The sequence below is a fragment of the Mobula birostris genome, chromosome X, assembly GCF_030028105.1.
Source record: "Mobula birostris isolate sMobBir1 chromosome X, sMobBir1.hap1, whole genome shotgun sequence".
Lineage (NCBI taxonomy): Eukaryota > Metazoa > Chordata > Chondrichthyes > Myliobatiformes > Myliobatidae > Mobula > Mobula birostris.
This window is the reverse complement of record NC_092402.1, coordinates 37864712-37882308: the sequence shown is the minus strand read 5'-3', so window position 1 is coordinate 37882308 and position 17597 is coordinate 37864712. Positions and strand designations below refer to the sequence as shown.

Genomic DNA, 17597 nt, shown 5'->3' with positions numbered 1-17597 from the left:
TAATTTCCTTGGTTTGTTAATATCTTTAATTGGCATATTCTTAATTTTTTAATCAAAACTGATTATATTAAAATTAATAACGAGCATAAAAACAATAGCATTATGAAGTTTATAGTGAATGAGCTAAACTGTATAGTTTTAAGAAAAGTAATTTATGATACTAATTTTGCTTATGACAAAAATAACTAAGACAGTTTTCCCGAGAGAATAATCAACAGCCCAGCTATAATGCAAACATTGACCTTACATTAATTAGCTCAATATAAGCAGTGGAATTAAAAACATAAATCATTGATGCCTGTGCACCCATCACAGTGTCACTTACTGAGTCACTTAATTGCACTTGCCAAAAGTGGAGCCCATCGATTTAGTCTTCAGAAGAATATATAGTTTGTTGGTGGCTTGTTTGGCTAATCTTTAGCTAGATTACTGAATGGCTGCTTATTTCAATGTCTATTTTACCACACATTGCTCTGCGACGACACTGGTGCCAAGTGTATGGGTCCTAATGCCCTTCCCTTGGACAACATCGGTGGTGTGGAGAGGGGAGACTAATAGCATGGGCAACTGCTGGTCTTCCATACAACCTTGCCCAGGCCTGCGCCCTGGAGAGTGAAGACTTTCCAGGTGCAGATCCATGGTCTCACGAGACTAACGGACGCCTATAGTATAGAATTTTAAATTATTTCATTTTTAACCTTCACCATGGGAACAGTAGCATAGCAGTTAAGTTATTGAAGGTGAATCAAGTGCATATTACAATACTTTTTGAATGTTGTGAGAGTCCCTGCTTTTCAATGATTAGGGTAAAGGTAAGAGGGTTTGGAGGGGATATGAAGAAAAACGTTTACACCCAGAGGGTGATATCAGAAATGCACAGGCTGAGTGGGAGGGAATTAGAACCAGAATCAGGTTTACTGTCACTGACGTATGTCATGAACTTTGTTGTTTTGTGGCAGTGATATAGCACATAAAAGATTACTAGGAGTTACGATAAGAAATATATAAAAATAAATAAATAGTGCATAAAGAGAGCAAAACAGTAAGGCAGTGTTCAAAGGTTTCTTCCATCCTGGCATCCAATTACTGAATGGTTCATCTCATATCCCCCTAAACTGCCAGCATCAGGTTTATTGTCACCCCGCTGATCACAGGTAAATAACAATATGGAGAATTGGAAAATCAATAAACAAATGCAGAAGTTAAAATAGACCAGAAAATGCTCCAAATGTCATCAGGCAGCATCTGTAGAAATGGAAACAGAGTTGATATTTCAGATTATTTTTCAGTTTCTCTTTCCGCAGATGCTGCCTGACATCCTGCTTCCAGTATTCTGTTTTTACTTCAGTGCAGAGAAAGGTTACTTCTCAGCATTAAAAGTGATCTTTTCCACTGATCTTAAAGTTACTTACAGTCGAACTATTTTTCAATGTAATCAATGCCTGACCTTGAGGAGAGACAACTTTGTTCGAAGCTACCTAGACCTCTGACTATAGCTACTCACCTTCTCAGCTAAAGCTGCTGCGCTGTGTATAGCAGGCAATGGACTTTGCCGGATGTACTGCTGAAGTTTCTGATGAATCTGTAATACAAATGAAAACTGTTAACCCCATTTTTGCTCTTTCCTGCGAATTCTACACTTACACAAAGAGATTCAGAAGCAACCAGGCTGTGGAAGTTAATATTTGATTTATCTTCTGTGTAAAGAACTGACATTTTGTCATGCTGAAGTGCGAGACTGCAAGCTATCCAATTCTATGGTTGCTATGGATCAATTCACAACATGTGGCCAGCAATATTATTCTGCAGTAATCTTTCAGTCAAGTCCACTCAATCTCTTTAATGTGATTTCCATTTATTCCTGCAAGTTGCATTTTAACTGATGACCTTCTGAGGCCAGGTCTAGGAAGGGATTCTGTATATTGCAGTAAATGTGAATGCTTCGTGCATCTGCATTGCAATACTGTACCTTTATAAGTGAGTTAAAACTATTTTCGCTAAAGACTTCGGTAAGGAAGCCAATTTCAGCTGTGAGATTCGCATCCGGCCTTAGCTGTGCAGTCAAAAGAGCTAGCACTTCATGTAATCCTGCAACAAGAAATACTGAAATAATAATTCCCTATTGCATTGTTGTCGTAAACAGCACAACTATATATATTATGAGATTGTCCTAGAAAACATTACAATAATACACTATGTGATTGTCATAGAAAACACTATAATAATAGACTGTGGGATTGTCAGAGAAAAGACCACAATTAAGTGCCATGGAACTGTCATAGTAAGTACCATTAAGAGACCTGCGGAGTTATTGAATTATTGTTTCTGTCTTGGATTCTTGATCCTTTTCCATTAAGCATTTAGGAACATTTGCCTTTGCTCAGAATCGAAAATGTACACTTGCCACCACCTTAAGTCAATCTTTGTTTCACCGAATTAGATCTTGTCCCTCAGCGATTAAACCTCTGTGGCTTTAACATGCTCGGAGACCGAGCTTCAAAACATCCTTGACTCATTCACTGAAGCACTTGGGAGGATGGGCCTCATATTTAACATCTGTAATACAAAAAATCTCTACCAACCAGCCAATAATTTCAATACTTCTGACAATAAGCGTTCACAGTAAAACTCTGGAAAACATGATCCACTTCTTGTATCTCAGGAACCACCTCTCTATAATGAGACATGCACTCCACTTTGAACCTCAATATGCCAGCACAGCTTTGGTAGATTGAGAAAAGGGTACTTGGAGGTCAAGACCTCAGATCTGGGACAAAACCTGTGGTCTACTAGGTAGCAGTGATCCTTCACCTATAAATTTCTGGGACTTGGACCGACTACAGTAGGCACCTTAAAGATTTGGAAAGATACCAACAACATTATTTGTGCAGAATTCACATTAGCACATCAATAATTATAAATTCGACTTCTAACATAAAGAAGAGCTGCCCAAAAGAGTGGATAGACTTTAACGAAGACCTTCAATCAAAGAATACTTCCATTGTAATTTCATTTTACATTTGACTATAAATGAACTGAAATTTACTGTGTACTCCTTCAGTGAATGGATGAATGAACTAACATCAGTGTCTGCATTAAGGCCCTAACTGCATTCAGATGACTAAGTTGAGCAGGCCATGGCATTTACATGTCTGACATGAAACTCCAAAAACAGGCACTATATTCTAAACCATATTACAGAAAGATATTAATAGGCAGATGGAGGAAATATATGTTCAAAACTTCCTTGAAAAGGTACAACATTCCAATTGACTCTTGGGACAAACTGGCCTATATTCCTTCAAAATGGCCATGCAACAGAGCAGACTGAGTCTGAGTATAAACATTGGAAGGGGAGCACTACTTTCCAGACTGCTCGCATACCTACCCTAACAGATATCTCCTGCCCCTAATAGTGAAAGAGTCTGCATTTCTCACATTGGCCTAAGTCCTTGGGCAAAGCAAGACACCCTCAATCCTGTGGGATTGCCAGAGAGGAATTAACTAATTTATAATTATAAATAATATCCTTTAATAAAGGTTCAAAGGCTCAACAACACAACTCTGATATTTGTCTTCTCTAGTTAGCCATGAAATACAGAAAAACCCATTGGCTTTGTTGAAAGAAAACACATGAACTCTTCCCGTAACAAAAAAGAAAACAAAGCAAAACTCACAAACGTCAAAACCCCCACCCCCTCCCTCGCACAAAATAACTAACAGATCACCCACATGGAAAATGGCAGCTGGAATATCAAAAACCCCAAAGCCCCAACCCCCTCCCTTGCAAAAAAAAAGTAATGGTAACATCAAACCCTCAATCCCCTCCCTCGCAAAAAAATCAGCGACAATAACATCATTAATGCTATGAAGAACACGAGATAATATTCCTTAAATATGAGAAATTTGGGATCTAGTGTGATAAAATGTCTACAATTTTTCACCATAGACTGAATCTCTTAAAAGTGACACTGATACCCTTGTTTTACACCCAACGTTTAGTTTTCAATCAATATTATTAAAGTGGATTATCCATTATTTATTTCAATGCTGTTTGCCAGATCTTACTGTGTATAAAATAAAAAACAGAGAATACTGGAAATAATCAGCAGGTCAGACTGGATCTGGTGGAGAGAGAAACAGAGCTACTGTTTCAGATTGAAGAACTTCATGAGAACTTGTTGTATATACTTAGGCAGTCACATGGCAATAATGATGACAATGCATTGAATATATCCTGCATATGTGAAAAATCCTATATGAATACAAGTTTGTTATGAAGCACATGAAAATATTAATTTCTAGCTGAGTTTACAACATGCTGTTGCACTTCTGTCACTTTTTAAAATATCTTGGGAATTTATAACCTAAATATGTACCCAAAATTCCAAAATTAGATAGCTTTAAATGACAGTTTGAATCAAGCAATGTTTCCATTTTAATTTCAGCTTTGTTTTAACTATAAGTGACCACAAATTTGCTGCATCAGATCAAACGTCAGAAATATTTCACTTGCGGCAATGAAATTTGGTCCTAGCAAAGAAGATATAATTAAAATTACACCCTTCTTCAGAATATATAAAAGTTATACTGATATCTGTCATAATGAGAAAACATCATTTGTACTATGACTTTGCTGTGCTTACAGTTAAGGTGATGCAACTGCAGTTGTAATCATAATTGCATAGACCTATATCATTTCCCAGTGGGCCAGCAGTGCCCTTGTTCAAAACGGTCAAAGGCATTTAGCATGCTAATTAGTTATTTCTCTCATGAGCCTCAAGTTACTAATAAGTCAAGAAGATGTAGAAAGAAATTGCTGATTTGTATCAAAAACTAGCATTAGATATATATCTTCAAGATAATGACTGTTTTACATCAACTTTATTGAAGAGTGGTTTGTTTCAATTATTGTTCGGGGAGTGGAGGGAGGAGGAACATTTAAGCCGACAAACTCGCAATTTTACTTGTTCCACCTCAGAACTCTCCAGGGATGTGCTTCAGGGATGTCCTTTTGAACTAAAGTCATCATTGTAATGTGTTAATCAATCTGCACATAACAATTATTTTAAAGCAGCATGTACTTCAATAATAAATTTACTCTTGAACTTTAAAACTTGGAAGATGCTTATGTTCTTAAAAATATTATCTTTTAATACTTTTGAGGAAGCTTGAATAAAATATTATTTTTAAAATGTATTCTGAACTTAAAATTTGTTTGCTATTGTATAATACTAATTACATATTATAGTAATTGTTTGGAAAATATTTTTCTAAGTTTGAAATTCCAGACATTGAGTCCTTGAAAGTTACCATTCTAAATTTCTCAAAATTGAAAATTTGATCATTTTCATTTTAGCAGATCAAGCTATTGTTTAGTCAAAATGGGACAGTCGCAGTCATTATCATTTGTTCCTCTCCAGGTGGCTGGTATGATCTTCATTCTGCATCAGTGCAGAAGCAAATTTGTGTGTACTTTATGTACGAAGTGAAACATTCTTTTACCTTGACTTTACTCATAAATTTGGATAATTACTGTGAACCCTAGATAACTGACTTAGTTTCTCTTCTTCTGTTCATGTTAGTAATCACGATATCTGCTGGAGCATCTGATGCACAATTGGCTCTGTAACGTTGGCCACATTTCCATTTGTTGCAATTTTAGTAGATGATAAAAATCTGAAAGTTTATTTTAAAAATAGTTTTAGACTTCTGCAATTATTTAGCAGATTATATGCTGAGCTTTATATTATCAATGAAATCCCAGTGTTAGAGTGGAGATAATGCAGTAATGCTGGATCAGAATTAGAATCAGGTTTAGTATTACTGGCATATGTCATGATATTGTTGCTTTGTGGAAGCAGTAGAATGCAATACATAATAATAAAAAGCTATAAATTACAAAATGAAATACATTAAAAAAATTAAATAAGCAGTGGAAAAATAGAGTAAAAAAAAATATTGAGGTAGTGTACACGGGTTCTTTTTCCATTCAGAAATCTGATGGCAGAGGGGAAGAAGCTGTCCCTAAAGCATTGAGTGGCTGTCTTCAGGCTCCTGTACCTCTGCCATGATGGTAGCATGCCCTGGGTGATAGGGGTCCTTAATGATGGATGACGCCTTTTTGAGGCAGTCAGTTTGTGCTAGAAGGTCTGGATTTCCAGCTCTCCAGCACATATCTCAGGACTCCATCTTTCATTTCTTCTTCATTTATACACTCCATCTTTCTGCTCCAATTTATGTCAGTACAGGTAGAACCTCTTGCCCAAACCACCATATTGTTTCCTGCTTTCCTCCCTGTTTAAAGGAAGAATGTGGAGGCTTTGCAAAGAGTACAGAAGAGATTTACCAAAATGTTGTTGTGGATTAGAGGATATGAACTGACTGCGGCTGCTTAGACATTGGCATGGTGAGGTTCAATTTCCACTGCTGTCTGTAAGGAGTTCTCTGCAAAGGTTTCCTCTTAGTGGTCTGGTTTCCTCCCACATTCCAAAGACATAAAGGTTAACGTTAGTGACTTGTGGGCATGCTATGTTGCACCAGGAGCATGGCTTCACTTGCGGGCTGCCCAGCAGAATCCTTGCTGATTTGATTTGATGCAAAGCAATACATTTCACTATATGCAAACACGAGGAAATCTGCAGCTGCTGGAATTTCAAGTAACACACATAAAATGCTGGTGAAACACAGCAGGCCAGGCAGCATCTATAGGAAGAGGTACAGTCGATGTTTCGGGCCAAGACCCTTCGCCAGGACTAACTGAAAGAAGAGATAGTAAGAGATTTGAAAGTGGGAGGGGGAGATCTGAAATGATAGGAGAAGACAGGAGGGGGAGGGATGGCGCTAAGAGCTGGAAAGTTGATTGGCAAAAGGGATACAAGGCTGGAGAAGGGAGAGGATCATGGGACGGGAGGCCTAGAGAAAGAAAGGGGGGGGGAAGCCCAGAAGATGGGCAAGGAGTATAGTGAGAGGGACAGAGGGAGAAAAGGAAAGAGAGAGGAAAAATGATATAATAATTAATAATAATGATAATAATAAATAAATAATGGATGGGGTACGAAAGGGAGGAGGGGTATTAACGGAAGTTAGAGAAGTCAATGTTCATGCCATCAGGTTGGAGGCTACCCAGACGGAATATAAGGTGCTGTTCCTTCAACCTGAGTGTGGCTTCATCTTGACAGTAGAGGAGGCCATGGATAGACATGTCAGAATGGGAATGGGACGTGGAATTAAAATGTGTGGCCACTGGGAGATCCTGCTTTCTCTGGCGGACAGAGCGTAGGTGTTCAGCGAAACGGTCTCCCAGTCTGCGTTGGGTCTCGCCAATATATAGAAGGCCACATCGGGACGCAGTATATCACCCCAGCCGACTCACAGGTGAAGTGTCGCCTCACCTGGAAGGACTGTCTGGGGCCCTGAATGGTGGTAAGGGAGGAAGTGTAAGGGCATTTGTAGCACTTGTTCCGCTTACAAGGATAAGTGCCGGGAGGGAGATTGGTGGGAAGGGATGGGGGAGGGGGAACGAATGGACGAGGGAGTCGCGTAGGGAGCAATCCCTACGGAAAGTGGAGGAGGGAGGGAAAGATGTGATTAGTGGTGGGATCCTGTTGGAGGTGGTGGAAGTTACGGAGAATTATATGTTCAATTACATTTCACTATATGTTTTGATATACAAGCAACAAATAAAGTTAATCTTAACGTTTTGGCACATCAAAGAAAGGTGAAGTCCACTTTCTCAGCTATAACAGTTTCTGTTAATCTTTTTCTTTATTTTTTAAAAAATACTCTTAATTAAAATGCAGCATTTGTGTTTGAGGGCAGCACAATGCCCATGTTGTGGTTCTCCCTGACAGGAAGAATGTGGAGGCTTTGGAAAGGGTCCAGAAGAGGTGCCAGGATGTTGCTTGGATTAGAGGGTATGAGCTGTTAGAACAAACTTTTCTCTAGAGCACTGGAGATTGACGGGAGATTAACAGTGTGTTTAAGAGGCTGTTAGATAGACATATGTATATCCAAGGAATGGGGCATATGGATCATATACAGACAGATGAAAATGGTTTAATTTGGCGTCATGTTCAGTGCAGACGTTGTGGGCTGAAGGTCTTGCTCCTGTGCTGTACTATCCTATGTTCTATACTCAGTGCTCCAGTGATCCAGGTTCCATTCTGATCTGAACTTGGTCACTAGTCAATAAGAAAAATACAAAATTAAAAGTCTAGTATCAGTAATGTTGATCATGAGTGTCTGAATTACTATATTAAAAATCTATTTGGTCCATAATACTTAAGCAAACAAATCTGCAATTCTTAAATATGACTGAACAGCTGCTAAAAAGGATGACTCTTACATTCGCTCTGAAATGGTTTAGCAAGCCTTTCATTTGAAGGGCATTAAAAGCTGGCTTTGCCAATGACGTCCACATCTTATGACCAAGCAGTTTTTTAAAAAAAGCTGTATGTATGCAGATAGCTGCCAAAATGGGAACTTGATTTCAGATATATGATGTTGTAAATAATTACAAAGCTAATGGATGTTGCGCACCTCAGCATGGTGCACTGGCTCCGTCTACTCAATTTCAGCCCAATGATTTTCCCACATGGGATCTTCTCATTTGTTTACTACCATTATTCTTGTTTACTGAGATAGTTGATTATATGACTGAACATTGATCATCTGCAGATCGAAGATTGGTAGTTCTTAATTTTGGAAAGAGGCATGTGCTTCCATAAATTTACAGGTCATGTATTGAAAGCAACACAGTTTGTTCTATTTCAGATATAGACTTGCCTTTCTAATCTCCTTTGCAGTGGTAACACAGCAAGTTCATAAGTATAAGAATACTAGTATTAAGAGTACCAAACTCTAAACAAATAAGCATAAAATTTACAGGAAATACTCAGCTGCTCAGGATGAAAAAACATTATTTGTAAGCATTGACTTTACTTTGCACTCTCCATAGATGCTGCTGAATAACTCCAGCTCCTTTATTCCTATGTCAGATTGTTACCATTTGCTGTCAGGTTATTGTTCAAACTGATTAACTGCTTATATATTACATTTAGAATATTCATTGCATTTCACTATATTATTGCACAGCTCAACTTCTGGTTGAAGGTTTAGGCAAAAAAAGTTGTCTTAAAAACCTTGCATTAAAATTATGTTTATTTTAAAGAAGAAATGTACAACAGTTGAAATTGTTTTACCAGAGTTTTCACAAAATGAATGTTTTTTTTAAATACCTGCTGCAGTAGACAGAGCTGGCATGGTTGCATTAAAGCTGGAGGACAGACCTTTCACGATTGAGGATACTATTGTTTAATTCAGTGAGACCCCTGCAACTGAGGATGCAGATCAAAAAAGAATGTATTAATGAGCAGACATTTGTCAAGGTAGCCTTGGTTACCACGCAGATATTTTTTGTGTAAATCAGGTAACTGGGGGGGGGGGGGAAACAGCTCATAATATTAGCATTATACAACAGAAGCCCTCAGAACAGTTTCTGTGCCAAGACTGTTAACATACAGATTGATGTGACAAGTTGTTTCCATGCTCATGAGATATAAATCCAAGCCATTCTGTAAACCAGTGGTCCCCAACCGCCGGGCCGCGAGAAAACGATCTGATTTGGTGATAGGAGTCAGCTGCACCTTTCCTCATTCCCTGTCACGCCCCTGTTGAGCCATTACGCACGCGAGGTCATTACCTGCGTGTCATCCATGTCAGCGCGGGAAGGACATCAACTCCTCGAGCTTGCAAATAACGGTAGGCTGAAAAGTATCTTTGACATAACATCTCTGCCGGCATTCCGGATCAAAGTCAAGGCTAAATATCCTGAGATGGCCATGGAAGCACCGAAAACGTTGCTTCCATTTCCAACATATCTCTGCAATGAATATAACAAAAACTAAATTGCGGAATAGACTGGACACAAGGAACCCCCTTCGAGTATCGCTGTCTCCCATCACCCCTCGATGGGACTGTCTTGTTGCAGGAAAACAAGCCCAGGGCTCCCACTGATTCAGCGATATTGGTGTATTGGTATGTTCATACGGGGAAAATATGCGCTGTGTGTTTAATATCCAAACGTTACTTAAAATGCTATGATGCTGTTGACTTACTTACATAACCATATTACAATTACAGCACAGAAACAGGCCATCTCTGCCCTTCTCGTCCGTGCCGAACGCCGTTCTCACCTCGTCCCACCGACCTGCACTCAGCCCATAACCTTCCATTCCTTTCCTGTCCATATACCTATCCAATTTAACTTTAAATGATAATATCGAACCTGCCTCTACCACTTCTACTGGAAGTTCGTTCAACACTTACTTCAAGCTCCCCTGATAATTGACTTATCACTATATTCATGCGAGGAAAATATGCTCTGTGTGTTTAACATTAAATTCGTTAGATAATCCCTTTTAGAAACAAAATTGAGTGTATTAGCCACTTATTACCAATATTCCGGTCGTGATTACCCCGCCCCCAAACAGAATCGCCAAAAACGGTTTGTAGAAAAATAATCGGCACGTGCACGCGTGCGTACTGGTGCCCGCACAGGCTTCATGGTCATTGTAGTCTTATCTGGTAAACAACATATTTGACTGCTCCTCTTGTACGTTGGCAACCATTCTCCCCCCCCACCCCCGGTCGGCCGGACCGCAGTGCAGTGCAAAAAAGGTTGGGGACCCCTGAACTAAATACACGTAGTAACCTTGGCTACGATGCAGATATTTTTTGTATGAATCAGGTAACTAGGGGGGGAAAAGCAGCTTATATTGGCATTACACAACAGAAGCCCTCAGAACAGTTTCTGTGCCAGAACTGTTAACAGACAGATTGATGTGACAAGTTGTTTCCGTGCTCATGAGATATAAATCCAAGCCATTCTGTAAACTGAACAGAAAATGTAATGTTTATATCTGAGCAAGAAGAGCATTGATGAGAAGGTGTTTGGTCCAGCTACATTGATGGTGAATACTTCAAAAAAAAGATCGATAATTTTCTCCTTTTTTTTCTTTTCAAGGGACCAAGTCATTAAAGATATCATTACCATTCCAAAGCTGCCACCTTTTAGTTCTCTACCCATTCGCTTAAGCAGGTGGATATCGGCAGTACTTTTTTACTAACTTGCAGTCTTGTTCAAACATGTATGCAAAGGTTTGTTACAAAGTATTAACTCTATCCTGCAAAAGTACAGAACATTTTTCAGTTATATTAATTTTTAATTTATTGATTCACCTTTCCAATAGTGGATTGGAAAGTAAGAATTAGAAAGTATGTTTTGCCTTATTTTTCTCACCCTTTTTATTGCATCTATACTGACATCAGCTGCTCTCAATAGAAATCAATTAGTTCAGTAATTGACTGGGATGAAAGCCAGAACTATCTCACTGAGAAGCAAGTGCATTGTCCTCCTCCCTCTTTGAAATAGCTGGATGTTGCTGGAACCCAGGATTTATGTCTGTGTTGTGGTAGTGCTAGGTCTTCTCCATTTTCTGCTCTGCAAGTAGAAATGGATCAGATGCCATTGTATTTGTGATGACTGCTGGTGGCCTTGAATTATTGGTACACGTCAGTGGTCGTGAGGATGATTATCCAACTAAGAATATATCGAAGGATTGTTGGGAATGTCAAGATTGCAGTTTTGGGTGTGAAGGAAATCATCAGACAGAATGTGGCTCTGTCTAGTATGACCTATGCTCCTAGTGTGGTTTTATCCATTACTCCTCCCTGACTATTTCCTTTACCTAAGGTAGATTTCACTCTTCAGGAGAGGCAGTCAGAATGTGCCTGGTGTGTAACTGAAGAGGTGGTGGTGACTGTGTATGTATATTATCAATATTATTAAATGGTCCCAGTGTTTACAGATGGCTCGAAAGACCCAGTGTCTCATAACACCAGCGCAGCAGTCTATGTCCCTGAATTTCAGGTGTCAAATAGAAAATGGTTGTCTAATGAGCTTTCAGTTTATACTATTGAAATGGTGGCAATCCTTGCATTGCAGTGGATAGAGGACTGCACAGCCTAATTGTGTTATTGTCTGTTGTGATTCCTTCTCTGCATTGTGTAGTCTTAAGGTGGGTGTGTCCAATAGCAGTCCAGGCATTTTGTTGGAAGTTTGACAAATATTATATCTGCTGCAGTATTTGGAAGTAGAAGTATGCTTTTTGCTCAAGCAGGGGTGGAAGGAAATGAAGTAGTTGACAGGTTGGCTAAACAATCTCTGAAGGTCAGTGCTATTAATGTTCCCATTCCACTAAGTAAGGGGGAGGCACAGGTTTTAATTAAAGGTTATGTTCTCTCAATCTGATGGGATTGTAGGACACACAATTGAAGGGGAGGTATTTATATGGAATTCAGAAAAAGGTTACTTCACTTTGGAGGAGAGGAGGACCTAGAAGGGAGGAAGTTATAATTAGCATAGACTTAGCCATACTAATTAAAATTCCACATCGCTTAGACTTGGTAAACATACCAGGTGAATGTAGATAGTGTCAGCTTCCAGAACAGTCTCATATATGTTATTGGAACATAGAGCATGTGAATGGGAGAGAAAGCAGACCCTGGGAAACAATATTGTTACTTTGGATAGTTTGGTGGAGTATGGGCAAGAAGTATGAGAGAAACATAAGTATTTAATTTCTTGAAACTTGTTTTTTAAATACAATTCAAGTCAATAGCATTTGGTGTTTTATACATTTGTTTAGTTATTATTATCCTTATTAGTATTATTTCTTCTTGGGGGGGGGGGGGGAGTGGTGGTAGATGTTAGGACTACTCTTCTGAATCCTCCTAACACTCCAGTTCATTAGGTGGTGGTAATACGTCTTTTTGTTGGTCTGCCAACCACCAATAAAAAAAGGTGTGTGTTAACTTAGATACAGCATATGGACATTTGACAAGGCCAATTTGTGGTGCATCTCGGCTTTTATTTGACGTTCTTAGCTGATGGATTATTTCCAGGGTGATCTAGAGCTAGGTGGGAGTGATGTCTGACTGGTGTCCTACATCTCAAACTGAGTTGTTGCAGACAAAAATGGGGAGGAGGAACAAGGCTGGAGATTTTTTTTTGGTGTGGGTACATTATTGTTGTTCAAAATGCTGTTCAAAATGATTTGGACTAGAGGTGCAAATTCAGGTTTGCTGCAGATGCCAAGCTAACTGGCAGTGTTGGCTTTGAGGAGGATGCAAATAAGCTTTGTGAGATTAAGACCATCTTATTAAATGGCAAGAGCATGACAGAATACAATGAGGCAATTTATCCAAAAATAAAGCTGAGCATTTTTTAAAAAATAGTGATGTCATTGGATTTGGATGTCCTATACATGGAACAATGAAAATTAACATGCATGTTTGACAAGCAACTAGAAAGACGCATAATGCTGACCTTTATAGCAATAAGATTTGAATACAAGGGTGCTGATGTCTTGCTCCAGTTATATGGGGCCTTGGTGAGAATACATTAGGTATTTAGTGTAGATCTCTTTGCTTCCTACCCTGCAAATCTCAGGCTTGCCACAGAAGAAGTGTAGCAAAGATATACCAGATTAATTTCTAAACTGGTGGATTTGTTCAGTAGAGGACAGACAATCTGGGCTTCAGCTCTCTTTAGTTTACAACAAGGAGGTTCTCTAATGAAAACATAAAACTCCTACAGGACCTGATTAGGCAGATGTGCAGCTGATATTTCTTCTAGCTATCTGCAGCTAGGGGCCACAGCCTTTAAAAACCAGCAGCCATTCAGGGTAGATAAGAAAAAGTAATTCTGCACACAGGAGCTGGTGAATCATTGGAACTCAACACCCAAGAAGCTTGTGGATGCTTGTTGCTCAATATGTTCGAGGCAGAGTAATAGACTTTGTGATATTAAGGGATATGGGGGCAAACCAGGAATATGACTCTACAATTCATGTTTTCAATATTTTTTCTATGTGTACAGTTGTTGTCTTTTGCACATTGGTTGTCAGTCCATCTCTATGTAGTTTTTTATTGATTCTATTGTTTCTCTATTTACTGTGAATGCCTGCAAGCAAATGAATGTCATGGTAGCATATAGTGACATGCATGCACTTTGATAATAAATTTACTTTGCACTTTGAGTTAGTGTTGAAGTAAAAGTTCAGCCAAGAACTTCATGGATATCAATGTAGGTATGAAGAGTTGGTTCTGTTTATTATACCTTTTTCTCTGTAGAAAACTAAGATGTAGATGTTAAACAACTGTTCCCTGTTCTAATTAGTACAAAGTTCTGTTTAAAGAGCTGAAATTTATTGCCCTACATTGATTTCCATTTAAGCAACACTTTCACTTGAATTCTTATTCATATGCAAATTCCTGCACAGCCCATTGATCAACATTGAATTTAATCACTTTATCATTGGTAGTTCTGCCGTTAGTCACCATGGTCCTTGAACTCAACACTTGAAGCCACTGCCTCTCTATCCCCCTTTATGGTCACCTGCTCCCATACCCCTTTTTGCAGCTTGACAACAGTTTTGAGAATCACGTGAGTGTGCCTTGCGAAATTTTAATGTCAAAGGAAATGTGGAATTAATTGCTGATATGCCACCATTTAATAGGTTACTTACTGCCATTTCTTCTTGGGAAGAATAAATTGGTTTGGGTAACCTGACCATACCTTGGGTTGTATTCACACAAAAGTCATTCCTTCAAAATGGGTGAAGACAAAAGTGTCACAGGGCAAGAAGCCAATGAAAGCCAATAGTCTGATACAATGATTTGGATGAAAGAAATAGCTATTGTATTCCTGCATTTTTACTTAATGTTCAGATCACAATTTGAGATCACAGCTACTCTGCAGCACAATAATTGGGTAACTTAGCAACTACTGTTTAATCCAATGAGTCCTCCTTGGTATTTCTCTTTCACTATGCCTGATATACCTGTATCTGTTTCCAAGACTTCTATTCAAATTTCCTTTGAATTTTTTTCTTAAGTGTGGACCTGGGTCTTGAAAAATGTTGATGTACTGAGCTGGTTGTCAGGCAGGGGATAAATGCACTGGAAAAGGCATTTGTTACCATGAAGACACTACACTATCAACGGACATATGATCGGACTGATGGAAAACTGGCATGGATTGCTTAGTGCCCATCTAATGAGTGTTAAATGTTATAGCATTGTTGGTCTGTTGTGAGAGGACTGGTAACTGAAGTGTTGACTAGTCAAGTTCAAGTTAAATTGTCATTCAACCATACACGTGTATACAGCTAAACAAAACAGCGTTCCTTCAGAGTCAACAACAAAATATACTACCAACAGTCAAACATAACACATACAGTTAGCACAGCAGGAAAACGTAGTCACAAAAAATAATACAGCCCAAGATCATACATGAAGCTTCATAATGACTTGATGAATGATCTTGGAAATTTATCAATTCAATTGATGGACACATAAATGTGGCATCTTCAACTTTCATGCAAAGTTAATTTCATATTTTGAATTGCAGTGGATTCTGGTTAATTGGGATATACTTAAACCAGTATATTTTGGCCCAATCTAACATCTACCCCAATTCATTGAAATACTGTAGTTAAAAAGATAGAATGCATAACAAATTTGTACTTAAATGAAGTGCAGAAAAATTAGAACACTACCAATTGTACAACAGTGCTATAAATCTGTATTAGTTCCTAGTAGTCATCGATGGAGGAATTGAGGCACTGTACACAATGAACAAAATTTGCGCAAACACCTAGTTTAGATAATGGACTGCCTTCATACAATGTTATCGATGATTGCATCCTCAAAATCTTCATTTTCATTGCAACATTCAAGATGTTTGTTGATACCTTCAAATCCTTCATCGTTCCTAACTTATTGAAGCAGTGAAGTTATTTCATTCTCACTCTCGGCTGTTTCTGGTATCTCCAAGCCTGAATGCTTGAAACCACAGTGAGCAAAACAGTTTGAATTGCTTTTTGCTTACCAACTATCAGTGACAAACATCACACAAACACACATCTGACACTATTTAAAAACTGTTTGCTCTAAGCATAATATAGCATCTAACAGCCAAACAAGTGCACATAACTGATGCAAGTTAGAACCTTTTCAGCAATAGTCTCCTGTCCTAATTAAATGGCACAGTGTCCCAAATTAAAGTAGGGAATCCTGGCTATTTTCTCAATTAGTTTTTGTTCTTTAAGAGTTGTCCCAAATAAGCTCTCTGATTAACCAATTCACTGGAATCCACTGTATTCCCAAGCAGTTTCATCCACAAATCCACATGTATTTATTCATTAACTTCTCATTGTGGTCCTGTTGTTTCATGTGCAAAGCACTCTTCTGTTATCAGTGGATAGGCAAACAAACTCATCCCAGAAGAAAAATACACTGAATGAAAGAATCAGCTGTTGAGGATGGAACAGGTAAACATCCTATCTTTCTTCTCCTTTACTCAGGAGGTAGCAGTCGGCTTCTAAGGCAACCACAACAGCTCAGCCACATCGTGGCCACCAAGTAACAGTGAATGTGTGGGCAAGTCACCATCTTACATCTTCTTTGCAGAGCACCTGCCTTCAATCTGCTGTGGTGATCTGCTTCCTGTTGCCCACCAGTTTAATTCATCACCCCACTCTCACACTGATTTCTGTGGCCTCCTAAACTCTTATGGTAAGGTTGCACTGTAGCACAAGTTTCAGAGCATTTGTAAACTTCTACTGAATTTGTCAACATTAGGAAACTTTCTGTCTGTACCGCAATCGGTCACTTCTGCCTATCATCTATTTGAGTGTGTTTTTCTATTGTCTAACCTGTTGGGAATGCCCCACAATTCTATCATTTGCAGCACATTACACAAATTTAAATTACTAATTAGATCTTAACCATAATTATCAGCCACCCTGGCCTCACCATATCAGTGATATTTCCTTTGATCTACCCATCCCTCTGCCACCTTCTCTGCTACCCACTGTCTTCAATTCCCAAGTTCTGATGGACGTTCCAAACCTGAAATGTTAGCAACATGCAGAGTCCTGGAGGAACTCAGCAGGTCAGGCTGCATTTATTGAGGGAAATGTTTGGAGTCGAGATCCTTTAACATGACTGGAAAGGAAGAGGGGAGAAAACCAGATGAAAAGGTTGGGGAAGGTGTGGAGCAACAGATGGAAGGTGAAGTGGATCCAGGTGATTGGGGGGGGGCGCGGGATGGGGTTGTTAGGCAGGCGAGGGAGCAGGAAAGTGGGAATAATGTAAGAAACTGGAAGGTGATAGGTGGAAGTGACAAGGGGCTGAGAAGATGGACTCTTATAGGAGAGGACGGAGGACCATGAGGTGAAGAGGGGAACTGGTGGAGGAATGTGTGCATGATGGGCAGATCGACAGGTGAGGGGTGATCAGAGCTGGTGGGATAGAGTTTAAAAAGAAGTGGGGAAGTGACTCCAGATTTCCAGCATCTGCAATATCTTATGTCTCTAATGTGAAATGCTGTTTCCCTTTTCTTCAGGTGTTACCAGACCTCCTAAGTGTTTCCAGCATTTTCTGTTGTATTCATCTTTCATGCACTGGCAGATTTTTGGTTTTAATTCATAATCTTCTTTCCGCTGCTCAGTGAATAATCTGACCTAAAT

General features: G+C 39.0%; 1 protein-coding gene across 1 annotated transcript in view; it reads right to left on the bottom strand.

The window, feature by feature from the left end:
• Positions 1-9327, bottom strand: part of mpp3a (MAGUK p55 scaffold protein 3a) — a 55117-nt gene extending 45790 nt beyond the window's left edge. The window contains exons 1-3 of the mRNA XM_072248818.1: positions 9240-9327; positions 1970-2088; positions 1505-1582 (exon numbers count right to left, since the gene is read on the bottom strand). Of these exons, the coding sequence (XP_072104919.1) occupies positions 1505-1582; positions 1970-2088; positions 9240-9264 (222 nt within the window). The 5' untranslated portion in view covers positions 9265-9327. The remainder of the gene's footprint in view (positions 1-1504; positions 1583-1969; positions 2089-9239) is intronic.
• Positions 9328-17597: the final 8270 nt, after the last annotated feature.